The sequence below is a fragment of the Platichthys flesus genome, chromosome 7 (assembly GCF_949316205.1).
Source record: "Platichthys flesus chromosome 7, fPlaFle2.1, whole genome shotgun sequence".
Lineage (NCBI taxonomy): Eukaryota > Metazoa > Chordata > Actinopteri > Pleuronectiformes > Pleuronectidae > Platichthys > Platichthys flesus.
Window position 1 is genome coordinate 17,512,604 of NC_084951.1, and position 27,435 is coordinate 17,540,038.

At 42.6% G+C, this 27,435-nt stretch overlaps 1 protein-coding gene across 1 annotated transcript in view; it reads left to right on the top strand.

Moving 5' to 3' along the window:
* Positions 1-27,435, top strand: part of cacna2d3a (calcium channel, voltage-dependent, alpha 2/delta subunit 3a) — a 99,099-nt gene that overhangs the window by 42,427 nt on the left and 29,237 nt on the right. Inside the window, exons 7-23 of the mRNA XM_062392536.1 lie at positions 137-211; positions 3,975-4,064; positions 4,682-4,795; positions 9,783-9,861; positions 13,251-13,384; positions 19,824-19,895; positions 20,225-20,305; positions 20,797-20,871; positions 22,755-22,838; positions 22,928-22,999; positions 23,897-23,958; positions 24,100-24,167; positions 25,686-25,731; positions 26,159-26,256; positions 26,377-26,470; positions 26,584-26,679; positions 27,094-27,215. Coding sequence (XP_062248520.1) covers positions 137-211; positions 3,975-4,064; positions 4,682-4,795; positions 9,783-9,861; positions 13,251-13,384; positions 19,824-19,895; positions 20,225-20,305; positions 20,797-20,871; positions 22,755-22,838; positions 22,928-22,999; positions 23,897-23,958; positions 24,100-24,167; positions 25,686-25,731; positions 26,159-26,256; positions 26,377-26,470; positions 26,584-26,679; positions 27,094-27,215 — 1,462 coding nt within the window. The remainder of the gene's footprint in view (positions 1-136; positions 212-3,974; positions 4,065-4,681; positions 4,796-9,782; positions 9,862-13,250; positions 13,385-19,823; positions 19,896-20,224; positions 20,306-20,796; positions 20,872-22,754; positions 22,839-22,927; positions 23,000-23,896; positions 23,959-24,099; positions 24,168-25,685; positions 25,732-26,158; positions 26,257-26,376; positions 26,471-26,583; positions 26,680-27,093; positions 27,216-27,435) is intronic.

Here is a 27,435-nt window from a genome sequence, read left to right on the forward strand (position 1 = left end):
GTGTCTTTGCTTTGCATCTAGATGAGTGAAGTTTTGAATTTGTATCACCTTGAATTGAATGTTTCTATATATAGCGCACAGCACATGTAAAGCCATTACTGTCATTGCTTTAATGATCCCACCTTTACCTTTCCAGTACAATGAGGAGCTTCATTACGTGGAACCTTGTCTGAACGGAACTCTGGTCCAGGCGGACGTCCCCAACAAAGACGTGAGTCTTTCTTTCCTTGTCTCCCATCACTTCCGCATGTGCAGTGATTTAAAATGCATTGATTGACTGAAGCCTCGGCCAGGCTCAGGGTGACCTCGAGAAAATATGAAGATGTCATTGAAGTCAGAATGACATGCTTATCTTCACATTTATTTTCATCTGGTAACATCAATAATCTACCAGTTATGTTTTGTACCAAAGCACCATCAATTCAAAAACTGAAATATCTAAAATCAAAATATGCATGAGAGCATAACATAATTTTTTTAATATAATATATAGTCCATAACAGGGTTTCAGACTTTTTTCATTTTGGACCGTTGTGGAACTGTCTAAAAGATCAATAAAATGAAATGAATACAATTTCATGAAAAAACTATGTTTGCTTTGTTATTAGCATCTGTAGTTGTAACTGGTTACAAGCATATAAATAGAATTTTAAATATTAACGGTAATTTTGATAAAAAAAATACAAGTAAAAAAAATGAGTAAGCTATCTACACCTCAGGATTTGTTGGGCAACTTGGGTTTGATGCAGCTAATGGTGTTTAACCAGCGAGAAGCTTATGTGGTTAATGTCGGTGCCAGGTTTTTAAGAAAGAAGACAGAATGAAGTGATAAAAAGTGATAGCTCTTGTTCTGCTGCATCAGTTTTTATCACTATCTTTTCTTAATGCTGAATTAGTGGAGCGGCATAGATCTTTCCATGTTTAATGGTTTTGGAAAATGTTGCGTCTGACTGTATTTATTTGTACGTTTGCTAATTGCACTTCAGGAGGTTTTCATCAAGACGGCAAATGTGATATAGCCTGATTGCCTCCTTTGCGTATGAGTCTCTGCTCCTCTCTGGTGTCTACACTACAGGCTCCATCTCCAGGTGCCCATTAAATATTCCATCACTTTCAAATTCCTTAAAAATCCATTTAGAAATGAAATTGCTAACCTCCATTAGGCCAGGTCAAATCTTCTGGATGCAGCTGTGTACTCTCTAATGCTTGAACCCTGTGCCATGTGCGGAACACGCTAGAATGTGCACCTGTTGGTATTTTAAGTTAGTTTCTGTTTATTTGGAAAAAAAGCGTTGACCCCGGTGCAGTCTCATGCATATGGATTAGCATTATGTCTTTAATTCCAGATGGTAGTTTAATGTAGCGCGAGGCAGCCTGCTCAGAGGGGAAAGCAGTCTGCACTTGTAGATAAGGCTAATGTCTTTTACTTGAGCTGGGGGCAGGAAGTGACTGTCACACTGGAGACTTAAACTCACTGATCTGTCTTTGCGGAATCTGTTATTTCACACCCAAACTTCAACTGGGTCATAAATACCTGTTGTCACGCTTCCAAGGGATACACATTCATCAGGCCTTATCACCGCGAGTAGCTATTTGTCTAATTACACTTGTCAACTGCAAGGAGGTGGAATCCATCCTGTCTAATTACTGCTCCCATATGCAGCAGCTCCAGCGAAATATTTTGTGTCTTTTGCTTCTTTTTGCACTGAAACTGTATCAGACATTTTCCTGATTAGAAACAATAGAACCACGCGAGTTTTGGTGACGTAGGTTCAACTATGGACAGTTTTATTGGATTCTTTGTAAGAAAAATCAGTACATTAGCTATAAATGTTGGATTTGCAGGTACAATTATATCAACAGTATCTTGGTGAGAACCCAGATAGCATACAGATGTGGGCCACTTCAGGCAATGAAGCAGCTCTTCTGGACTTCATGTGGCCTTAATGGCCAAAATGGGTGTGAAATAGCATAGGTATCCGGAAATGAATGTGGGCCTTTTTTTGTGCAAACATGGTGTGCCCTCAGCAAAGTGTGATCTGGATGTGATCCTTAAGTGACCTGTGGGGTAAAAGATGAATTAGGCCCAAATAGCACAAAACTAAATTAGGGCCACTTTTGGCAACTTCGGTTGACTTGTGTCGTTGCTATGGTTTTCTTTTGGCCCAGATCTGGCAAACAGGAGCAGACCGCCCATGTGCCATCATTCAATGTGGTATGTGGGCCTGATGATGTGTTTGGTGTGGGCCACAACAATTTTGCTTTGTGGAAACACACTGAGTTAGGTCAAAAACATAAATTCACCTTGTTTTCTTGGTCTTAACCTCGACATCTTTACCTCAAATTTGTAAATTTGACATCACATTTGATCAAGCACAACTTGTTGATCCATTGTTGAAACAGGTTCACTCACACCCTCCCACAATGTTCACTTTAGCCCAGCAAACCCGATTGTTCCCTTCCATGCACAAGCCTCCTTGTTGACATAAATAACTTGCCATTTAAAACCAAAGCCTTCAGGCATCGGCAAGCTGCAATTTAAGATATTTTTTGTTCATTCATTATCCTGCCCCTGTGGCCAGGCCTCATTAAACTGCACGCTGTGATCGGTTTTGAGTATAAAAGGTGTCTGCAGCATTGAAGGGGTTTGAAGTCCAATGTACTGTGGATGTCTGAGCCTCGTCGGGCAGCACATGAGGTTGAGCACTTTCAGTATTGCCTGCACATATGGACACGCACAGTTTTTCTGAATCTGCCACTTCAGTAAACTGCTGCTCAAGGATTGAGCATAGCCTGCATGCTGTGCTGAGACAAATCTCTGCGATCTTTAGTCGCGTACACACAGACACACTAACAAACGCGCGCGCACACACACAGTGGGTAAAGTTTTTCCTTGCTCCAGGGTACAGCCTTTTGTGGGAACCGATTAACCCTTTTTACCCACATCAAAGTAAAGGTTCTCTTTGCCATATGGGGGTGTTGTTGGGAACGCTGGAGGTTGTTTTTGTGCACATATTTATTTGTGTGTTGCTGCCGCCTATGCCTGCATGCGTGTGTGTGTGTGTGTGTGTGTGTGTATGTATGTTCTGCGTGCATGTTTTTCACCCAAGTGTGCGAGCCCTGGCATGGCCTTATGCTGCTCAAGCCTCCTACTGTGTGCTGAGAGACTTTCCTCCTCCCCTCAGTAAGAAGCAGAAGACTGGGGGAGATAAATGTAGAGGGAGCCGAAAGGAAAGGGAGAGAATGATAAGAGAGTGATGAGAGGATGACGATGTAGGTGGGGCCCAGCTCTAAATTATTCCTGGATCTTAAAAAAGGGAGCGTCAGAGTCATATCCTTTATATAACGCCTCATTTGTCACCAGTAGTGCAGCAGCCTGTGCGAGAGGGATGAGCAGAGGAGGGAATGTTTTTTACAGGTAGATGGATAGAAGAAATTATCAGAATGTGGTGTTTATGTGCATGTGTGTGTGTGTCCTCTAGACTAATAATAGCACTAATAATGAGACATACGCATGAGACCTGTTAGGTTGCTGACAACATTGAGCTCATCATTAATAAGGCACATTCGCTTACCCCCTCCCCCCCCCCCCCCCCCCCACACACAAACACACACACTCACACACACACAAACACATATGCATTCACACTGTAGAGAAAATTGTTGACAGCTGAGAGGATACGGGGGGGAACTCTGATTGGTTTTTGGTCTTTAGACAGGATGTGACATTTCATTCTCTGATAATGTGACTGTTTGCTGCAGAAACTGGCTCAGTGCTTTGTTAGAGCGGATGTGGGTTCACATGCAAATTATGCTGTAAAGATATAATTTTTTGTGTCACAGAGTAAAATCAATATCTTGGCATTTTCATCCTTTCACTGTATCTATATGGTCACCATAAAAATCAATAATGACTTCCCCTGGTAACACCCTTTTTTTTATCGCTTGTCTCTTCCCAAACTTTGCTCTTGCAGCACTTCCGGGAGCACCTGGACAAGCTGTTCGCTCAAGGCATCGGCATGTTAGACATGGCTCTGACTGAGGCCTTCCATCTTCTGAGTGCCGTAAGTAACACACTTGTGCATTATCACACACACACACACACTCACACACACACACACACACACACACACACACACACACAGAAAGCAAACGGTTTCATGGACAAAATTAATGAGATCACCGTAATTAATGGATAAATGAACAGAATCATGTCAAAAAGTAAGTAAACAAGACACTTGACGACTCAGGTTACTGGTTTGATGTCTCATTATGAACATGCAATTAATCAAACACTCACATGCAAACTCATTGACCATCCCTTTCTAAAGCCTCATATCTCAATAATAACTAGCAAAGGTACATGGTAATTACACATTTTTCCATTCTGCCTAATGACTCCTCTCTTTAATCTTAGAGAGGTGATACACTCTCTGTGTGAGAGAGTGCATTTTGTGTGTAGAGGAGAAAGAAAATTATTTTTATTCCACTAGCTTGCTGACCGCTTCCATGAAGTCAATTTAAGTCATATAAAGGTCAAATAAGAAGGAAATAGATGAGCTTGTTAAGGGATTGAAAAAAGTAGACTTTCCACTTTTATAAATTTCTGTTTGGATGAAAGAGAAGTTTTGCTTTGTTTTGTTATTCTGACCTCACCTTTCCTCTCCACCTCTGTCTCCAGTTCAACGAGACTGGCCGGGGGAGTGAGTGCAGCCAAGCCATTATGTTGGTGACAGATGGGGCAGTGGACACGTATGATGCCATCTTTGCCAAATATAACTGGCCAGACCGGAAGGTAATGTATTTAACACACACACAAACACACACACACACACACACACACACACGCACGCACGCACGCACGCACGCACACACACACACACACACACACACATACACACACACACACACTCACACACACAAGAGAGAACACTGGAGAGCAGCGGACTGATGCATTCCTGTGGCTATCAATCAATGACTCTACTGTGAATAAGCTGTTAGGAGAAGGAGAATCAAGACAGTATTTTAAAAGGGAACCAAGAATCATTTGAAATCTATTTTAAATACATCAATCTACAGAATTAGAGAAGGACCATGCTTTAAGGAGTTAAGGCGAGGGGCGTTGTGTTACCCTGGTATCGAAGATAATCATATCATATAAATAAATATATGTACGTTTAATTATTAATATTGGTTTAAAGATAGACACATCTACTTATATCATGTGAATCAATCAATTTCTCTCTGGTCTATGTGATGAGCAAAACTCATCTCTACCTCCACCATTGAAAAGAAAGTGTATCGCTCACAGTGCTCCCTCTGTTTCTCTCTCTTTCTTGTTCATTGTCAATTCACTTGGAATTTGAACTGAGAGTCACATTCACAACCATGAAAAACCAAGGTCAAGCAGAAACTGATATGTTCTGTCGGTCTTCGATCTTCTCTGCTCTCTGCTGAGCTTTCTACGATCACTCCGACCACCTTTGATCAATAAGATAATTTACTCTCTGAATGGCCCTAGTAGGGGAATAGCAGATACTTTGCTATATTTATAAGTATTTTAACCATTTACCAAAAGTATTTAAACAAAAACTCTGAAACTGGATATTGTGATATTATCATTACTATGATAATCATTTAGTGAAAATCTGATCTTGTCACAGCCATTTATTTAGGCTGTTATTACAATTTATATACAATCCATGTAAGTGTAGTACATCAGATATTGATAGAAATAGACAGGTCCTAGATACTGAACATCTTGCAGGCATGATCACCATCATAATAAGCATCTGTGTTGTTCATATGGAAACACAGTTTGCCGTTCTGTTGTCGTATTTCAAAACATGTTTTTGACAAGCAGAAGGTATTTAGTGAGCCCAGATTGGGGTCCTTTCTAAACACGAGTTAAGTATGGCCCTGTCTTTGAGGTCGGAGCTGTCTCTCTGCTGTCCTGCAAGGTAATTGTGGCACCCCACTGACAGGCCGTGAAATGAAATGGGAGGAGAGTCGGAGAGAGGAGATGGAGGGCAAGAGAAAAGCTTATTCTTAGGTCATTTTCCTTCGTAAAAAGGAAACGAAAGGCTGCAGGGTCTTCATCCGTTAAAAGGCTGAGGATAGAAATACTAAAGGCAGTTATACGGGCACATCCTGAGCTTATACCATATATACGTGCATCAAGTGCACGCTTCCATTCCCTATTATATTTTCCAATTCCCATATTGAGTCCGTTTGAACACATGTTTATGCACATTAATATAATGCATTGATATTTACGGACTGCCTTAGATAGATGGATTTTTTGGAGTTTGTCAAGCCATGGTGCCTTCGAAAATATTACACTGATGAGCCACAACAGTAAAACCAGTTACCTTTTTTACTCAGATATTCCTCCCACCCACACACACACACACACTCACTCATGCGCACACACATGCTCCTGCCTCAAGGCTGTACAGCAGTGAGCAGAGAGGGGACAAGGCTGCTAGATACTTCCATATAAAAGAAGCCCCGCTGATAATAGAAGTCTTCAGTCTTTGTCAGTCTCTCTCTCTCTCTCTCTCTCTCTCTCTCTCTCTCTCTCTCTCTCTCTTTCTACTCCCTCCGCCGCTGGGGTTTAGTGGTTTCTTTCTAACCAGCTTTATAGCTCCCCCACTCTATAGCGTCACACTGAGCATATGAGCATGCGTAGGAAAAGCTGAATGCAAATAAGTTTCTGAATATCAGTGTGCGGATCATGTTTATTCCAAAAAGCTACAGAGATAATGAGATCATAAAGTATGTGATGCCATGAAAAACTGCTGTAAGGTCTAAAACACTGTTAAACTTCAAATACATTCTATAATGAGTTTTTCTTTCATGATATACCAGTGATTACTTTTAGGAGATGTACTGCCACACATTACAGATAACACACTTTGGTAGATAATAACTCAGACGTTATTCATGCAGTTGTCTCCTAACTTTTGGTATGGTGACCTCAAAAGCTCAAATACAAATAACAAACTGTAAATGAAGAGTTTTAATGTCGTACTCCCCAAAGACCTGACTTTGCTTCCTGAAGTTTAGTGCAATAAAGGTTTTTCATGGAAATCTGATCTTGCAGATAAGTCATTAATACAAACTTCCATCCTAGTTTGCTTTCAGGTGCCCACACACGTGTATGCCGCCACACACAAAGCATAGACACACATAAACGTGGACATATTTGCACATCCACACTTCCAAATACTACTCCAAAAAAATACACATTCTCAGAGAGCTGTGCTTGAATGTTGCCTTGTGATGCTGTTCCCAGTTTATTTATCAATTGCACTTTGTGATTGGATTGTCATATTTGTTTATTTCTGTATTTGACTGAAATACAGTTTTGTGCTTCTTTCACCTCAGGCCATAACAAACACTGGTCAGTAAAGATAAAATATATGAAGAAGCTGAAGTAGAATTTTGGCAGAACCAATGCATACAGCCTGAAAACAACTTTAAAGCCCTATATTAAAAATTAAAATTGGAGGAGACTAGTCTGTAGTGGCACCAAATTCCTTTAGCCACCTGAGAGTGAAGACACCTGAGCTAATTCTCCACTGATCTGCTGAACGACAGACAGAAACGTGCCACTCCATTTGCAAACCATCAACCTGCAGCAAAACATTGATAAAGTGTTCAAAGAACTGATTCCTCTATATTTTTTGGCAGTATTAATTATACTGTACCACCAGGTAAAGGGCAAACTGTATGTGCATGCAAAACAAGCTTGACCGTGGGGTCTATGGGGGTAATAACTTAACCAACATCTTGGTCTGCTCCCTGGAACCTTTAGTCTAAAAAATGCCAGGTTGATCACATTCGGGTAAAAATGTAGAAATGATCATCCGAATCTTTCCAGGGACTGATTAAAGTTGGGTTTGTACTAATTTAGAAGAGATGGGTCACCAGATAAAAGTTGTGGTGGCACAAAAGCAGATTTCACGATAAGGAATTTAATTAGAGGCAAATGATAGATGAAAAAGATAAGTGAGTAAATGAGAAATAAAATCAGCCGCTGACTTAAGGGAGTGTGCTGCTTAGGGTTATCTGGGGTTCTTTCTTTTTTGTGAATGTCTATGTTTTTTCCAATTAAGGAATCAACCTTATTTCCTACAAATCAAACAACTAAGATCAGGAAACACCCACCATACAATATTGAATATAACCCCTATATAATGCAAAACATAGCCTACATGCATTTACACAGAAGAACTCAAAATTCAAAAATGTAAATAAATACATACATGTATTTTCACAAATGGACACTTATAGAACATGGGCAGGGCAGGGCAGGAACTTGTCTACGCATCCGTGCGTTCATAGGCACATACAGATGTGTGTACTTGCATGTCTATGCATTTCTATTCTTGCCTGCATGTGTATTTTTTTATTCCTGCCTGTATAAAATGTGTGCAGTCAAGTAGGTTGAAGATCGCATGCAGTAGCCAGAGCCCCTGCCCTCTTCATTATACTTTACTCAGCTGTAAACCTCGTCCATATTTCATAACCAGCCTGCTATATTTTGACCCAGTCTTGGTTACCAGTGAAGTAAAACACACAAGCACAACAAGACGTCCCCATTGTGACACCTCTGAACCAGAGCGTCACTCCGGCAGAGCCTGTTCAAAGGCCTGAGGTCTGTGTGAATAGAAGGTGATTAGAGACGATTAGAGCGGCTCCAAAATGACAGACTGACAATTGCACTTATTCACATTGAAACTCATCACAGCTGACAATAGACCAACAATATCCATACAAGAAAATGAGACGCTCGAATTGGCTGTGTGTGGTTTATATCTTTGTTTACTAAAGCTGTTATAATCACTACTGAATTTAGAAGGTGTTGACCTTTGACGCCTGTCACTAACCATGCAATGAGTGTGATTTAAGTGGAAGTGCTGCTCAAAAGGGAACTGCTGCATGGACTTGAAGTGTATGATTGTGATTTTCAGATCCTTCTCTTGAGTGAATTCAGCTTAAAACAGATAAAGACATGCACATACCCACATCTAGACATGGGTGTGCATACACATACACTCACACATACACACACACACACACATACACACACACACACACACACACACACACACACACATGCTGTCAGGGTGATGGGAGGCAGTGAAAAATGCAGGCATGGGTGCTATGGCAGCTGTGCCCCCAGAGGCTTGCATCTGCTCCAATCTGGCAACCTGCTCTCCACGCGCTCACACAAACACACACACACACATACACACACACACACACACACATACACACAAACACACACACACAAACACACGCACACAAACACTCACACACACACACCTGGCCCTACACCTGCTGTTAGAGCCTAACTGAGCACTGCCATGGAAAAATGGGTTTGGCAGCAGCAAGCTGAGAAGATTGAGTTTTGCCTTTTTCAACTCACAATACGAGTTTATTATCTGTATTCATTATAGTTGCTGATTCTTAATTCACTTATCTTATTTAAAAAAGCTGCCCCTGTTAATCCTTCATTGTTTAGCATCTTGAGTTAAAATGATCGATTTTGACTCATTAAAACTTTATATGAAATCTAAAAGACACATTTTAAAACTTGAATTGGTCTGTAATTGACTCTATTAAACACAGAGCCTGGGTTCTGCGTATCGGGGGCGGCAGATAAAGAGCGAGCCTTTTGGCCCTGCAGTGTGATCGTCTCTATGGCGGTGTGGTGGGCCGAGTCAAAACGGGATTAAAATGACTGACGGACGCTATCTGCTCTCTCTCCGCAGGTCCGCATATTCCCTTACCTGATTGGACGAGAGTCAGCCTTCGCAGATAATCTGAAATGGATGGCGTGTGCTAACAAAGGTGGGATCTTACGCTTATGCTGTACTTTTTTTTTCTCCTTATAATCTGTTTTTTGCAGAGTAAAGTTTTTGCATGTCGCTGTCAGCCAGATGCAAATTTCTACATGAAGGAGCTCAGGATTTGTTTGGGGTTTTGTTGGCGTATGTTTGTGTGTGTGGTCGTGTTTGTCAGTGCTCATCAGTATTAGCATGGGCATGTGACAGCAGGCAGCTGGTCCCAGTTGCACAGACCAGATATGTCACATTACATCTTTCTCTCAGTCTTAAGTTCAAACCCTCTTTTCAGCTGCGTTGTGTGTGGTCATGGTTGTCTCCGTGTGTGGAGCACTTTGCAGCAGGTTCTATATTTAGCTGGGAGGTGGGTGACAGAGACGGTCTGGATCCATTTCCTCAGGCTGCCATAGATAAGACAGGAGAGGCATAGGTCACACAAGGGATGTGTGGGTGTGTGGATGTGTGTTAGGCGAGAGGAAAAGGACATCCATAGCTTTGTGTTGGAAGTGATATCAGAGAACCAACCCAGTCGGTTGTGATGAGGAGAAATGCACGTGTGTGTCTGTTGTGTGTTTGTCTGCTGAATGATGAATCAGGCTGTGACAGTGACGTCTTCTCCACTGCAGGAGCGGTGCAGAATATTTGCTCTTTGCTTCCAAAGCACGTCAACGTTTTTTCCAAACTACAGCAGAACATTTGTTTTCATTTCCCTTAAATTCGCTTTGGAGGTGAAAAAACATTTCTTTGAAATCTCCCAGTGGCATTTGAATAGAGCAAAGAATACTGTTAAGAGTCTGATAATTACACTTTAAAACCAAAGCAATTCTGAACTTGAAGAGCCGTTTTTTCAAAATGTGTACCAGACGTATATTAGCTGTTCCAATATTGATGCCAGCATCTGAAATGCCAGAGATGCTTCCGAAAATGCCAAGTGGGGCATCGGAGAGCATGAAGTTCTCTGTTCTGATCTGATTCCACGTCATTATAGTATATAAGTTTCAACCAGATCAAACTGCATTTTCTTTTCCTAGAAATCACTTCATCTCTCCCACTCCAGAACAGCAGCTGCGGTGTACAGCTAATGGAAAGTACAGTTTTCAGAGTGGAAAAGAAGAGGTGCTTTCAAGTAGTGTAGAATCAGAGAGTGCAAGTTAAAATGTCAGCAATTTCAAGCTGTTAAAAGCAGGTGATTGTTGCGTGCTCCAAGATTTATTCATGGTCTTGTCGGTTGTGTTGAAGTAGATAATTACATTACATCACATTTCATTTAGCTGACGCTTTATCAAAAGCGACTTACATTCAACCACAAGGGTACAAACCAAGAAAAACAAGAATCAAGAAAGTACAATTTCTTCAAAATCGCAAACTACAAAGTGCTATAAGTAAGTGCCATTTAAGTGCTACTAAGTTGTAAGTTTCAAAATTGTATTCAAGGTAAGAATAAAAGAAGTTCTATGGCATTTCTTTCTCTGTATGTATTTATAGGGTTTCACCTGAGCCCGGTCGTACAACAATGATAGCGATCATCCCTTCTGTACAGGGTTAGAAGCATAAAGCTGTTAATGCTTAATTTTAATTCGTCAGCGACTCTAGTATCAAATCTTTTCCCTGATTTTGCCGATACACAAAGTTCAGGTATTGGAATCGGTAGCAGGACGAGAAAAGTGGTATCGAAACATCTCTACCTGTATTAACATCATATACCAACATGGATATCAAACAAGTATAAACCAGATGTCCACGTTTCTAAATGTTGATTTTCACTCATCACGTATGGTTGATCGTAAGGGCGTCGACATACTGCTGTAGTGTAGTTAGGCTTGGCCTCACGTCAGGACATCTTCCACCTCCACCTCATCTATTATTCACATGTATGAGGTCACCTTGGTGTGTGCTTTTGCTGACATGTCACCCAAGCCAAGGTCCTTTAAAGATATATTAATGCCCTCCCCCTGCTGAGGCTGTCCTGCCTGCGTGTACGACAGGTGTACCATGTCACCGAGAGCAGGGAGCGTTCATTCTCCCCCCCCCCCCCCCCCTACCCCCCATCTCGTCTCTGGCCCTGGTGGCTCAGCCCGAAGGACGCCCTCAGCCTCCCAGTGGGACTAGTCATTCTTCACTCACCTCTGTGATGAACGATGCAGTGAGACGGAGGCAGCCTGCTCTGCGTGTGCTGTCGGTCTGTACGTGTGTGCTGTCAGAGCACTGTCTGATGGAATAACAGGTGAAGTCTGAATGCTCTTGAGGCTGAAAAAGGAGGAATCTGTACTTTCCTCAGATACTTTCACTAGTGCGCTTGCACTGTGTTACACTGTTTGCTTGGCTCTGTAGTGCCTTGCTTAGGACAGGGTTGTGTTTACTCAATGTGAACATAACCGCCTTGCACTTAACAGGAAATGACGGTCGCAGCATTTGACCCCAGTCGCGAACCACCTGCCAAAATGTCCCCTTGTTTGTTCACTTGATGAAAAAATGAACATCCTTTTATTTGTACTCGTGCCGCTATCAGATTCCACATGTCCTTTTTCTACTGAGCAAAGATATACTGATATGTTGATGGTGCAGCTTACATCTACAATACCAATTGAGATTGTCACACATGCTATAGCGACTGCAGTGTTTCTTAGTTGCTATATAATGTGATGGAAGTTTTTGTTCTCTGGTGACAGATTTAAAGTTGGATTAATAGTGACGGATCCTCTCCTGAGTTATATGGGGGTGTATGACATACATCATGCGGTAGATCTGTGTATTGAGGCCAGACGCTGGCTCTTTTCTCCCTGTGGAGTTAAAGGTCGTCGCTGGGAAAGATGACCCCGAAATCTATTTCCTCCGGCTACGATTTTCTCCTTGACTTCCTCACGGTGATGGAGACAGTTTGCTGTTTTTACAGATGAATGGAAATGTGGTGCTCTCTCTCTCTCTCTCTCTCTCTCTCTCTCTCTCTCTCTCTCTCTCCCCCTTTCTTTTTGCCCTGCTGCGATAACGGTATATTTCTTCCCGCACATTAGCATCATAATGGCAGCATTACCATCGTAGGAAATGGCATCACATTGGGTTTAACATTTACATACCACTTACCCATCCACAAGCCCATGCTGGTTTGCACTCACTTGTACATCACTGCAGGGTATTCTTCAGCTATTACTCCTGTATGCAACCAGGTTCCCGTCTGCTCCATCAAGCATATATCTGCTGCCTACCATACTGTATTCCAGATGTAATATTTCTGCTATGGTACCAAGGTAAGTAAAATGGGAGTGATGGCCAAGCTGATATTGGATGTGACACGTGCTTACAAACAGTTTTTGAGGGGCAGCGATGATGAGCCAGGACATTGAACCTGTTCACCCTCCATCATTTTCCCCTCTCTGTCTTCCTTTCTCTTCCCAACAGGATACTTCACTCAGATTTCCACATTGGCCGATAGGCAGGAGAATGTGATGGAGTACCTCCACGTCCTGAGTCGTCCCAAGGTCATCGACCAGGAGCACGACACGGTGTGGACTGAGGCCTACATCGACAGCACCGTGAGTTGACAACACCAAATCTCTCACATGCTACTGGGCGTTCCCATCGTCCTCTCTAACCAACTCGTGGTTGCTTTGGGTTTTTCCAAAACCACAATACTTATATCTTAATGTCCATTGCTGCAGAACTTCCTTTCAGCCTCTGTCTGAAACAGCTGGTTAATCCCTGTCTCTTTAAGGCTCCTATTCTACTCTGATTGGCCAGATGCCCCACTTTGATGTGATTGGGGCGTGTCCTCCAGTGCTTGTAGGATATGTTCTGTGTTGGCGTGACCCGGCCTTTTTTAGGGGGGGCGTGCTGGACTAGCTGTTGTAGGCGTAGTATGACAAGTGTAATACATCTCCTTTAATACTCAATGATGGATTGAGAGATTTAGACGTGAAAGCTTAATCTACCTCTCGCTTTGTTTTACACACGTCTGTGTTGTCTAGATGAATTGTAAACTCGGGATGGTAGCGATAAAAATAAAAGCAGTGGGTTGACAATGCGCTTTGCCTTTGTATGTCTCTGAATGTGTGGAAGAATGTGTGCGCAGCAGATGAAACTATTAAGCCAATGAGCCTCCTGTGTGTGTTTGGGAGTTGTGTAGCGTGAGTAGAACATTGGTTCTGAGCTCTCAACCTTGGACCATAGCCCACACAGGCAAACAAACTCAATTCACTCAGTTTTCCACCTCCTCTGGCACATCGTGTTCAAACTGTTTTTCAGAGTGATAATAAACTGGGATGTTTGTAGTTTTTGTGCTATTTTTTATGTTTAAAGACAGGTGTTGCTGATGATGTTTGGTTTGATAAATGCAGTGGACCAAATGATAAAGTCAGTCGTCATTATACTGCAAAAGTGGCACAGACTGCAGTCACCTCCGAATCATTAAAACACCTCTATTAAACAGTTCCAACAAAAACTAAAGATTATAACCTTCATGAAGATAGGTTTCACTATGATAGATTGCATTCATTTCTGCAAGGGGTATAAAGTGGCTACTGGGTGGAATAGTCTTGAAAATGGCACAAATGATTATATAAAATCATTATAGTAATTTTATTAGATAATCAGATCCCTTAAACATGATTATAGTTCTATGGGGCGGACAAAGGGATTCTCTGAAATTCATAATCTACACACACAATGAACTGTGGTATTCATGCATGCACAGGAATCCTCTTTTGTTCAAGTTATTGTTTTTGGCCAGAGAGAGTGAACAGCAGCCATTTGTCCTCAGTTGTTTCTAAATAGATCAAGAGACAGAGAGCTTCAAAAAATGTAAGGAGACAAAGGCGAGTGCCTTCCAGCAGATATGGCTGCAGGCATTCAGTGCGGCAGAACATGAAATTAACTCTTTTCTTTCTCTCCGCAATCCTCCTCATGTCCATCATGTTTTACCTATCTCTGCCTTTCATGGCTTCTTTTTTTTTTGTCCTCATTATCCCCGTCCATTTATCACAGTCAAAGTGCATGCACTCAGCAGCGACTCAACACTTTCGGCCTAAGTGTTGTTTCCCACTGCCGTGAGCCTCCCAGCAATAAAGTTCTCCTCTCTTGACACAGTCAATGTTTTTAAAGTTGCAGTCAAAGTCAATGTCAGTGGATTTAACACACCCACTGGAGCTGGAGCTCTATTCGGTGGAAACTACACTGGAAGGCTTTCTGACACTTTCTCACACAAACGTATTGACCCTTTCTCTCCTCCTCCTCCTCTTCTCCCTTCTCCTCCCTCCTCCTTAATCCTTTCTCTTTAGCTCCCCCAAGCGCAAAAGGTAAAAGACAAAAAAAAAAACAGATTTCAGCTCATTGCTGTATTGTCATGTGTTGAGGCCTGCTGTGTGTTCATGTGCATTACGTGTGCATGTGCATTTTGGACTCCGATCTCTGTGAGAACGAGGCGTACTCCTGGTGACCTAACCACCATACCGAGGACGTTTTCATGTGTGTCAGTGTCATATGTTGCTCGTCAACCTCCTGATTTCAACAATGCATCGTTGTTGGCATTGGCTCTGTGTTGGTCGTGCTGTGCCAGTATCTCTGGGCTTTGCAGTGTGATCGTGTTTGTAAATGTGAGGCGTCATTTTTGCTCTTTTGCCTGTGATTTTGGTGTGAAAACAAGATTTCCCCTGTTGTTTTGTTGGGTGTAATTCTCCAGAAAAAGATGTTTTGTTGTCTTGTAGATGCAAATTCAATAGCCTGTAATGAGGGTTGGGATGATCTGTTTTGACGCCTTTTTATCGTTTTCAGTGTTTTTATTTTTTCCATTATGTTATGAATCATGTGTGGGTTGAGATAAGCAGCTCAATAATCATAAGATTCTTATGCCCCTTCTATCAGTACGAGCTGAGCACGAAGCAGTCGCATTAGACAGCTGGCAGGCCATATGTCTGACATGGTACTTTCGGTGTGATAGACTTGAGCTGATTGACATCGCAGTGGCTCAGCAGAAAACAGAAATAGATATCACATTGTCAGACATGATAATTGGGATTACGGAGGAATACGTAATCATCCTAGCACAGCTCGAGTCTGGCTGCTATGAGAACACACATATATCAGTTGTCTAAAAGTCAAACTGACAGTGATAAAAAGACACAAACGCACATCCCGCGTGGACGCAGCGTCGAGAATTTATCAAAGTCCTCAAAGTCGTGAGAATCTGGAATTTGCGTTCCATGGCTGATGGGTATCATCTTTCCTGGCGTAGCCTTCATCCTATAACTTTACCCCTTCCCGTCCTCTCAGTGCAACCTATTAAACTTTCCCAGCGTATCTCCACTGTCATCCTCGGTTTTAGCTTTTCGTCTCCCTCGCTCTGTCCCCCCCACCTGCGAACATCCCTCCACTCCACCATTTCCCTCCCGCTCCCTCCCCTTCGTCCCCAGCCTCCCTCTCACCAGCTTCATCCATCATTCTCTGGCTCATTTGGCTTTGTTTCCCACTCTGTCAGATGAACTGACACTGGAGCTCAGGAATGATGGGAGGGTGGTGGTGGAGGGAGAAGAGTTTGTGTGTGCGTGTGTGTGATTGTGTTTGTGTGTCTGTGGCGGGGGGGGGGGGGTGTACTATTTGAGGACAAGTGTATGGGCAGTATGAGAGTGTAAGAGAGCATGGAGGATATAAAGAAGGATGTGGTTTTGAGAGGCAAAATACTAAAGTTAAAAAAAACAAGACTGGAAGATTGGGTGGCCGGGAGCAATAGAGTACCTTTTGTTGATGAAGTGGAGTTGTGAACTGTTTCGAAATGTCATAACGGATGAATATGAACTCCGCTTCTATAACAGTGATTGAGGTAATTGAGAGCTTTCGTAGACAATCCCCCAAAACACCCATGAAGTAAAAACAAATGTCTGCTGTGTCGGTGCCAGCTCTGCAACCCGTGGGGTATGTTTTCCCATAGGAGCCCACTGGGGGGGCATCGGCTCCTGCACTTAGACACACCAACATCATTAAGCCCGGTCTCCAAGGATACGAGAGTCATTTCTTCTGCCAGCATGCAATTTTTCACAGCAGCCCAGATTAAGGGGTGTCCTGTGAGACACCAAACATGGGGCAGGGGTGTGTGTCCGAGCCCTCTGAGGGGTGTAAGCTTGTGGGTATTTGTATCAGCGGGGAGCGAGTGCATTAGATCCCAGTGGGGTTCTTTTTCATTCTTTGACCCACAGCAGGCAAAAGGACTCACACACCTCATTTACTCTGACGGATACGGATAAAGCCACGGAGGCCACGATGCTGCAGATTTGGCCCAGATGTGTGCTGAGTTGTGACCTTGCATTCAGAGGTTGCAGATTTTTGTATGATAAGTCGAATTCCAGAGAGGAGCACCCCCCTGTGGGACTCGGGGCAAGGTCTTGTTGGAGGACGCTCATTGAGGGTTCAAGGAAGTGTCTCTTTCCTCTCCTTGGATAATGAAGCACAGGTTTAAAGGGCGTCCTTCCCCTGGGTAGGGCAACTGAGGATCATCTGTGTGATGTTGGCTTTGAATCCAACAGATGCAGCCGCTCGCCTCCTTTCTTCATCTCCTGCTTAATTACGCCAAGTCATTTCCCAGTGCAGCATGGGAAAGCTTGAATTTCAACAAATCCACATGTACCAGACAATAAAGCACCCGAGACCCCATTCAGACCTGCTTTCAAAATCTGTCCTGGGTGATCTGATCAAATGTGGATGGCTCTATGTGCAGGTATGAACTCACCCAATGGGTCCTGTTTGCCAACACAAATGTGTATAAACGTGTATGATGATTTGAATATTCGCAGACAAAGGAGACGCCTTTTAATGCCAGGGGTGAACACAGTTACTAGGTCTGAGCAGGGCTTTAGAATTAAATACAAAGAGTACACACTTGCTGGGGATACACAGTAAATGTCAGTTCATACGTTTTAAGACCGGTGATATATGATCCAATAGACCTGAGCTTAGATGAGGCTCTGCTCGCTCCCCCTAACCTGTGATCGATCCCATTCTGCAGCAGCGAGGACGTCCATTGTTGCAGCAGCTGTACTTTGTTCTCTATTTGAAGTCCTCACTGCTCTTTGGATTGCTATTACCAGCTGTCACAACTATGGTCACCGATTCAGCTTTCCCCGCGGCATCTGAGGGGGACCGAATGGATGCTAGCAGTTTCCTGTCATTACCCATTATTACTGGTGGGAAAGGGGCTGAGCGCTGGGGGGAGGAGAAGGTACAGGAGGTGTGTAATGTTCCTGAAATGATTGCTTAAATGGGTTTTTCCCCTTGAAGGTTCTCACTGACCATGCTGGGATCTGATATTTAGGTCAGTTTGGTAGAATAAGACAAAATTATACTCCATTGATTGCTGAAGAATTTTACCATTGAGACTCCTTTCCTGGGGCTCATCTTGCACCACTCCCCTTTAATGACTTTAACACAAATTGCACAAGTGACAATCATTTATAAGAGGACAGGTTCGGACCGCTTTTTGTCGAGTACGAAGCCTGAGACGTTTTCAAGTTGTTTATTACAAAATCTAGCACAAGTGAATGGAGGAGAGCAGAAAATCATAGGGTAAAAAATACTTAGGTTCTGGATTACAGAGCTGGCAGGAGATCCAGGTTACTGAGCTAGGCCGGCAGGCGAGGGATCTGTTCGGGGTTTCGATCCAGGGTTTCAGACAAAGACCTGGCAGGACACGGGGAAATACTGGCAGCCAGGCACTGATGATTCAGAGACACATGTAAACAACTGGCAGACAAGTTATTTCAAGTTTTTTTCAGGCAGAGAAGTGCGGCAGTATTGTAATACCGATAAAAGTGACTGAACAGAAGGAGAAGGAGTCGGGGTTTAAGTGTAACTTTACCTCTAAGTATTGGCTGAAGTGTCTCTCCCTGTAAATCAGTTGTGATTGTGGAGAGTGAGGTATTTCACATGGTTAGAGCAGTGCAGCTAAACTCGGCTGCTTGAACAAGCTCGAAAGCATCGCTCCATTCGTAGCACAGGCACCTTAATGGTAGAGGGTTTCTCACTTACTGGTTTTCCTGACGCCAACGACCACAGTTTTCCCAAGCCGTTTGAAAAGCTGGCACAAGCGGCTGGCGATGAGACAGCTGGGGCTGAAGCAGCCCTGTCTGTGGAGTGAGGTTGACCCGAGCTGTTTCACCATCTTGCACAGGTAGCTGTCTTAGCCAACCGTTCGATTGTTGTGAGTCTGTGTCTTCGGTCATAGAAGGGAAGGAGAGGACGTTCTGCAAAAGGTTGACGACGTGGTGGTTTCGGAGTTGCAAGTTAGCATAGATTTGAAAATCTAGAACTATATAATTAAGTGTGCATTATGCCTCTTGGCTGATGAACCATAGTTGGGCAGGTGAATTGATGGGGAAAGATCCAGGAGTCACACCTGGATGGAAACTAACTAACACATGCACAGACACACACATACACACACACACAAACACACACACACACACACACACACACTCACATGGACAAAACAAAAGAAAAATGGAAAAGAGGGACAAACCCCTAACAGTGTCAAGCCTTCATCTGATATGGATATCATCGTCAAATACATACAGCCGGCAGAAAGATAAATATCATAATAATTCCAGCGGTCCGTAGGGAGGGAGGACACCTAGATCCAAACTGCCTGTGGACAAGCTTGTTCTGCGTGAGATCAAAGCGCAGGCTCTGATTGAGGACACTTTAAGGCAAATAATAAACATGAATAAAACATGTCGTGGAAGTTTTGCAGGTCCCTCAAGAAGATAACAGGACTAACCAGGTTCAGTGCTGAGGAGTTTCTGCAGCTTGTAATTATCACTCACAGAGAGTTGTGGAGCGAGATGTGTATGCGTCTCGCGCGGCGCACTAACATTTCATTTGTGACTGTGACAATGTTTCATTAGCTTTCCTCTTTTATATCCTCCCTCTGTCTCCATTTCTCTTTTTCCATCGCCGTCTCTCTCACTCTTTTGCGTCACATGACTCTCTCAGATGGAGGACGGTCAGAGTCCAGTTCTGATGACCACAGTGGCAATGCCTGTGTTCAGCACCAAAAATGAGACGGTAATTTTCAACAACTATTTCCCGACAAATTTGTTGTTTCCTTGCGAACTTGCAGTTTAATTGAAAGCTTAATCAATTACTTCTCGCATAACTAGAGAGGAATTCGATTTTGAGAGAGTAGACGAAAATTGTGAAACGATGATTCATTTGGTCCCTATTTTGATGGACACTAATTTGACTTTGATTGGAGTCAGTAAATTACGATGCCCCAGAGCATCACTAATTAAATATATATGGCGGACTGTCATTTCTTTACTCCATTCAACAGTGGAACTCTAGGAAAGTGTGTTAAAAAGTAAAAAGTATTTTTTTGTGTGTACGCTTTCCAGAGAAACAGTGGCATCCTTCTAGGGGTTGTTGGGACAGATGTGCCCGTGTCCGAGCTGCTCAAGACCATCCCCAAATATAAGGTACCACACCCAACAACACTCGGATACCCCTCTTCACAAGCCCGACTTCTACTGTCTTTTAAACCTTAGCATTGAACCTCGTGAAGGCTCTGTTCACCTGGATGCTGCGTCAGTAGTTCTTTTTTTACCCATGTCTGTGCAAACACCAGTCCAGCTCCCTAGTGCAGTCATTGAAAGCCAAGGCAGTTAAATCAGAGGCGGATTATTCACAGCTCATTGCTCGTGTCCAGTTATGACAGGAAAATTATACACATTATGTTTACTAATGCGTTCTTCTCTTCACTAGTGTCCCCGCCTCGTCACAGGTGTTTATGTGGTTCTATCCACTCGTAGATGTGAAGCTTGGTTTTGTATCAGATTTGAGTGACAAATGAGGCATCCTCTTGTATTTTGCCCATTACAAATACAAAAACTTTCCACCAAGCTTGATTAACTGGATGTACAATGAGCTGCAGATTTGTCATCTGTCCGTGTTTTTATGTTTTTCCTAGCTGGGCATTCACGGTTACGCCTTTGCAATCACCAACAACGGCTACATCCTAACGCACCCAGATCTACGGCCACTTGTGAGTATTGGCTCCCACGCCGTTCACACTCTCACTTAACTGACTGTGAACCTCATTACCATAACAATGTGTTTTTTAACGGCTCACAGATTGAAGTCCAAATGTATTAATTTATTTTGTACAGACGACCGAGGAATAGTAAGTCTTGAGTTCGTGTCAAGTCGATTACAGATTCCGTTTTCACTTTGTGATGCTGATTGACACGAATGTGTGTGCCCGGTAATGCTCTGTGTTTATGTGCCGTGAGCTGTGTGTGCTATGTGTTGGCTGCATGGTGGTATGCAGATGAGGGGACTCTGTTCCAGGCCTCCACTGTGCTGTGAATAGACAGAGATACAGCTTCTGAATGGCTGTGATTAACTCCATTGTGCTCTCTCTCCCACCACGAGAGGATGAGAGAGGGAGAGAGAGAGAGAGAGAGAGAGAGAGAGAGAGAGAGAGGAACCTGTCTAATGTGAGAGTATAGGTGCAGAGCGATAAGGTAGGGCAGCAGCACTGGATGAATATGGAGAGATACGGGGGGAAGGAAAGAGAACAGACGAGGAGGCAAAGACAGATCAGACAGAGAGACAGGCAGACGGATGCTTTGATGGCGGCCTAATTAAAGACATTAATGAACAGTGTTTAACAGCTAATGAGAGGAGGGAGGCTGTTCTCACTGACAGATGAATGGAGAGCAGCACTCAAACGTGTACACACAGACCAACACATAGTATAGTACATATTTATGAACCCAATACTGATGGAGGAGATGAGAGGAAGAGGAGAGGAGAGGGGACGATATATAGGAAAATGATCATCACACATGCGTGAATTTGGTTACTACTTGATGGGTAAACATGTGGTATCTGTCAAGGAGAAACAAATTAATAACATTTTGCGAAATGTGACTTTTTGGGGTGTTTTCACCAATTTCCCAGCTGGTAATCCATGGATCTATATAGAGAGATAGTGGCTGAGATTTATGTGATATTATGATCGTATACTGTTGAGCCTTGGCAGTGGTATGAGCTTGTCTGAGTGCTTGTTTTCCTTTGTGCATAATGATGAGAAGATTGATATCAGTCCAGGCCCTGCACTCATCAGGACATAGTTGATTGTATGTTATGCAGTGTGAAAATCAAGTCTTTTTTTACATTTCTGTTTGTGTTTAATTACATATAGTGACATTTAGAGAAGCGAGTATAGGTGGATTAATTTTGACGTTGGACAGAGCCATGTCGTACTTCCACGTGTCCTCCGTCTCCCTCCTCCTGTGTCGAGTTCTGGTGGAAAATCCATTTTGTTGATTTCGTGTGGCATCAATTTTTTCCTGCTTCTCATTTCAGATTTTATCTGGTTTATATCATTGTGACTTGACTCTCACTGGGTCTAGGATTCTATTAACTGGCATTCTCATTGACTATTATATAATGGAGAAAAAAATTGATACGATACATAAATATTAAACATGAATAACAGTAATGCATTAATACATCCTTTAATTATTAATAGCAGCATTTAATTCATTATAAAGTATAACATGCAAATTTCACACACTCATTGATAACAGCTTCCTGTTTTTTTCGATCAAAATCAATTAATTATTTCATCAGAAAAGGGTGGAAATGTTAAAAAACGTAAATCCACGCAATATTGAAGTGAGTGAAAAAAAAACATATCACAATCCTTCCACCACGTTTTGTGGTAATCTGTTCAGTTATTTTTTTAATCTAGTTTAAAATACAAACAAACCAACAAGCAAACAGGCAATGGTGCCGCATAACCTCCTTAGCAGAGGCTGTAATAGTCAGCAGCCATCTAGTGTAATATACTCTTCAATTTCTTCCAATATCTCTATTTCTGTTGTTGCACGTGTGTTCACATGGGGCCTGTGTGTCCAGTACGGGGACAGGAAAAAGCGGCGGAAGCCAAACTACAGCAGTGTGGATCTGTCTGAGGTGGAATGGGAGGATAAGGACGACACGGTGAGACACTTTCAGCCTAATCTTCAGAAAGCATCATCACATCGTCAGTCAAAATAAACATCTGATGTTGGTGTGCTCTGTGTTGCTAGCTGAGAAATGCCATGGTCAACAGGAAGACGGGGATCTTCTCCATGGAGGTGAAGAAGAGCGTCGACAAAGGGGTGAGGACTCTGACATCCAGAAATGAAACAACACACACACACACCAGCAAACACTTTTTTGAATCGTCCCGCAGGCTGAGCCAGAGAAAATACTCGACAGTGGGAGAGTGCATGCTGCCAAGGGGTTGCTGCACTTGGCACAGTCGTTTACAGGAGCGACAAGGGGATTTTGTTTTTGATTTTTGGTTTGCCCTCCATGCACGGGTGTGTGTGTCTGTCTGTGTGTGAGCCCGTTATCTTCGCCAAGCACATGTGGCTGAATACGGGAGAGACAGCAGCAGCCCAGAGATTCAGTTTTACTATTTGTCTGCCTGAGAGAGAGAGAGAGAGAGAGAGAGAGAGAGAGAGAGAGAGAGAGAGAGGGAGAGAGAGAGAGAGAGAGAGAGAGAGAGAGAGAGGCATTCAGGTGGCAGCGTGTGTGTGTGTGTGTGTGTGTGTGTGTGTGTGTGTGTGTGTGAATGTGTGTTAGAAAGAGAGAAAGAGAGTATGTGTGTGTAGGGGTTGGGGGGGGATAGAGTGTGTGTTTGTGTGTGTGTGTGTGTGTGTGTGCGTGTGTGTGTGCACTTTGTATTTTCAAAGCTTAGGCGAGGGCATTATACATTTCCCTGATTATTAAGCATTCAATATGTAAATGCATATCAGCAGACACACACATACACACACTCAAAACTACACACTTGCAAATTTACAATCCTTATCCAAACACTCGCACTGCAAAACCTACACATCCATCAGGACGAGTAACAGGTCGTGAGGCCGACTGCTGACTGAAGGCATGTGCACTCTGGCACCAGGAGATGGCGCCAGAGTGCAGGGCATCACATCAGATAACAGCCGGCCTCCACACTATCGTTGACTGCAGTGTGTCACAGAATGTATCCATCTGTTTTATTTCAGAAGCGTGTGTTGGTGTTGCATAATGATTACTACTACACAGATATCAAGGGGACGCCTTTCAGGTAAGACACATTTTCTGAGAGCTGGGAACAAAGTTTTAGAGAGACGGAGGCATCCGTGTTTCCAGTTCTCTCTGCACAACAGAGAACTGAGGAATGATCTATTTTAAGAACCCTGTTGTTTTTGTTGTTATTTATTTTTAGTCTCGGTGTAGCTCTTTCCAGAGGCCACGGGAAGTTTTTCTTCAGAGGGAACGTCACGGTGGAAGAAGGTGCGTCTCCTTCTCCTTGATATCTCTGTCATATCTGGATGTTCTGCTCTGTCTGCCTAAACATCTCAACTCCACTCTCACCCGCTCTCCTTCATGGTCTCATGTATTCGTGTCTCTCGCTTAACTCGCACTTCTTGAATCCCAATTCATGCTTCTGCGTTCAAATGCAGGAGCTGTGATTGGTCCACTTGGTAGCATGTAGGCTAACGTAGGGCGTATAGCTTTGAGGCAGAACCATGAATCTACCTTTACACTTCTGAATACAGCTGTAGAGATGGAGTGAAGTATTCAGATCATTTAACTGACCGTAAGAATAAAAAGCATTAAAAATAGAGCAACAGCTCTTAGAATACTCTGAAGGAACAGTGTGTGACAACAATAAACAAACAGCAAGACAACACAATATTTATTGCAAGATAACAGATAATATCAATACCATTTCAGTGTTCACAGTTTGTATTTCAGATAAATTATATTCTTAATATTAATATTATTATTATATTCTTAAAAGGAAAAGAAAAATAACCAGAGTTTAGATGAAGCATAGTTTATCTATTGGTTTGAACTCCACAGTTTTCTAAGTTCAGCAGAATGGCCCCTTTCAGAGCTTCACATTATTAGGTAATAGGATTATTATTTCTTATGGATTAACATGTCAGGGGAATTTTAATGAGGAGCTAATTTTATCTACTTTAAACTCTTGGGCACTTTAATTAGCAATCATGCACCATATTTATAAGCTGATCACATAATTGGTATGTAAAGTCTGCAGGACTAACTTGACACCGAGGTTTTTAAATTGTGGCGAAGCAGCTCAAGCAGATTTCCCCTCAAATGTGTAATGGACTTAAAGTTCAAAGTAGCATAAAATGAAAATACTTAAAGTACAAGTGTCCAAAAGTAGAAAATGTTTTAACTAATCCTCCACTACTCATTACTAATGTACGTAACTCAGGATCATTTTAAATCAGGTCTTTCTTTCTACCATTTTCCTCCATATTTCTGTTGCTCATGCACATTCCATCGTCATTTATAAAAAAAACTTTCACAGTTGGAGAAGAAGTATAAAAAAAACCTCAGCAGCTCCTTAGGTGTGTTGTTGTTCTTCTCACTCTCTTTTGTTCGTATGTGTGTCTCTGTGAATATGTGCTACTATTTTTCACGCCTCATGCATGTTAATATTCATGCGGTAGTGTGTATGTGTGTGTGTGCATGCGTGTGTGTGTTTCTCTAAACATGTCCATCAAGACGAACCCTCCGAGCATGACTTGGCTCTTCCTGATCTAATCACACCTGTCAGTTCCATTCAAAAAACACATTTTTCACCCCCAGAGTGTATGTGTGTGTGTGAGTGTGTGTGTCTGAATGTTTGTCTGTGTGTGTGTGTGTGTGTGTGTGTGTGTGCATTTAAGTCTGTGTGTGTGTGTGCATTTAAATCATAGATGCCTATTATAATGAGTTCATATCGTGTGCTTTGGCTTATTTAATTTGAGAAGCATCGTTCTTACTCTGGTGCAGGGCTTCATGACTTGGAGCATCCTGATGTGGAGCTGGCAGACGAATGGTAAGAGCACGCTGACGTCGCTACGATAACATCATCGGCCCTTAGTTAAGAGACATTGTGATTGGACCTGGTCCTAAATATACTGCCAAATCTGTAAATATCTAACAATTCCACTGCAATGAAGCATTTGGGATCTGCAGGACTTTGACGTGATGGTTTGTGTCACTTGATGACTTGTGGTCACCAGGATCGGGAACCAACATCTAAACAAATTACAGTTAACGCTTTTCAAACTAATGCTTGTAAATTAGAAAACCATCTTCGATTCATTCACTGTGGATACCTCGCGTAAAAAAAAAATTTAAAAAAAAAACATCTGGAATGTATGACCGGGGTTCAACTGCAATTCTCAGCACAGAATCAGGACTCGACTTGTAAAAGGAAACAATCCAGAGTGTTTTCATTGTCCTATCTCATTACACAACAGGACTTACTGCAACACAGACGAGCACCCGGAACATCGCTACCTGTCCCAGATAGAGGCGATCAAACTCTACCTCAGTGGCCACGAACCCCACCTGCAGTGTGAGTTGAACCCGTCTCCAGCCCGTGTTCCTTCACTGCATTCACAGATGTTTTCGTGGTCGTCTGTTAACTAATGAGCCTGATTTATGTGTGAAAATATACCTTCTCTTGTTTTGATAGGTGACAAGGAGCTGATTCAGGAGGTTCTCTTTGATGCGGTAGTCACTGCCCCTTTGGAGGCCTACTGGACCAGCATGGTGCTCAATAAGTCTGAGTATGTCACTCCTCTATTTCCACGTCGAAATCTTGTAGTTTATTTTGAGTTTTTTGAAAGTGCTGATGGCAATGATATTTAATTGTAGTTTATCTATTTGTCGTATTATGCAGGAACTCTGATAAAGGAGTGGAGATCGCGTACCTCGGCACGAGAACAGGCCTTTCCAGAATCAACCTGTTTGTGGTGCCTGACCAGCTCACGAACCAGTAAGTGTGCTGCCTTGTGTGTTTGTTGTCTGTGTGTATGTAACAGTGTTTATGTTTGATGATATCAACGTTCATTTCACAAGAATGCAGAAAATATTTGTATTTAAGGTTATATTTTACATTAAAATATCTTTATTTTCTTATTTTAATTCGACATACATAGGGTTAGGGTTAGGGTTAGGGTTAAACTTTAAAATATCAACTCTCAAATATATTTCTTCGTCATAAGGATTTGGCAACGACCTCTGAGGAATCTTTGAATATACGGTATCTGGAATGTTTCACTCCTTAATATTGCTGTTTGCATTAGCCCTCAAAAGACCATAACAGTCGGCCTCTAGTTTGTTTACACAATGTGCACACATGCTCCATTTCTGTGTTGTGTTCTCACCTCTGTTTCCTTTCTGCTTCAAGAGACTTCCTGACAGCTGAAGACAAAGAGGGGGTGTTCAACGCCGATCACTTTCCCCTCTGGTACAAGAGAGCGGCAGAACAAGTTCCTGGCACCTTCGTCTACTCCCTACCTTTCAACTCAGGTTGGTTCTTCTTTTTCTTAAATTAGCAAAAGATTTAGAAAAAATCTAGTCTCCTCGAAACGAGTCAGGTTGAATTTATGTATTGTGTCTAGCTCCTCACACAGTAGCAGTCACTAGTGTAAAGTAATGAATGTAGGAACGGCACCACCAAGTGTCTGCAAAGACTACTGAAACAAAACAACACTGACAAGCGCTGCAGGACATATAGTCACCTCATCAA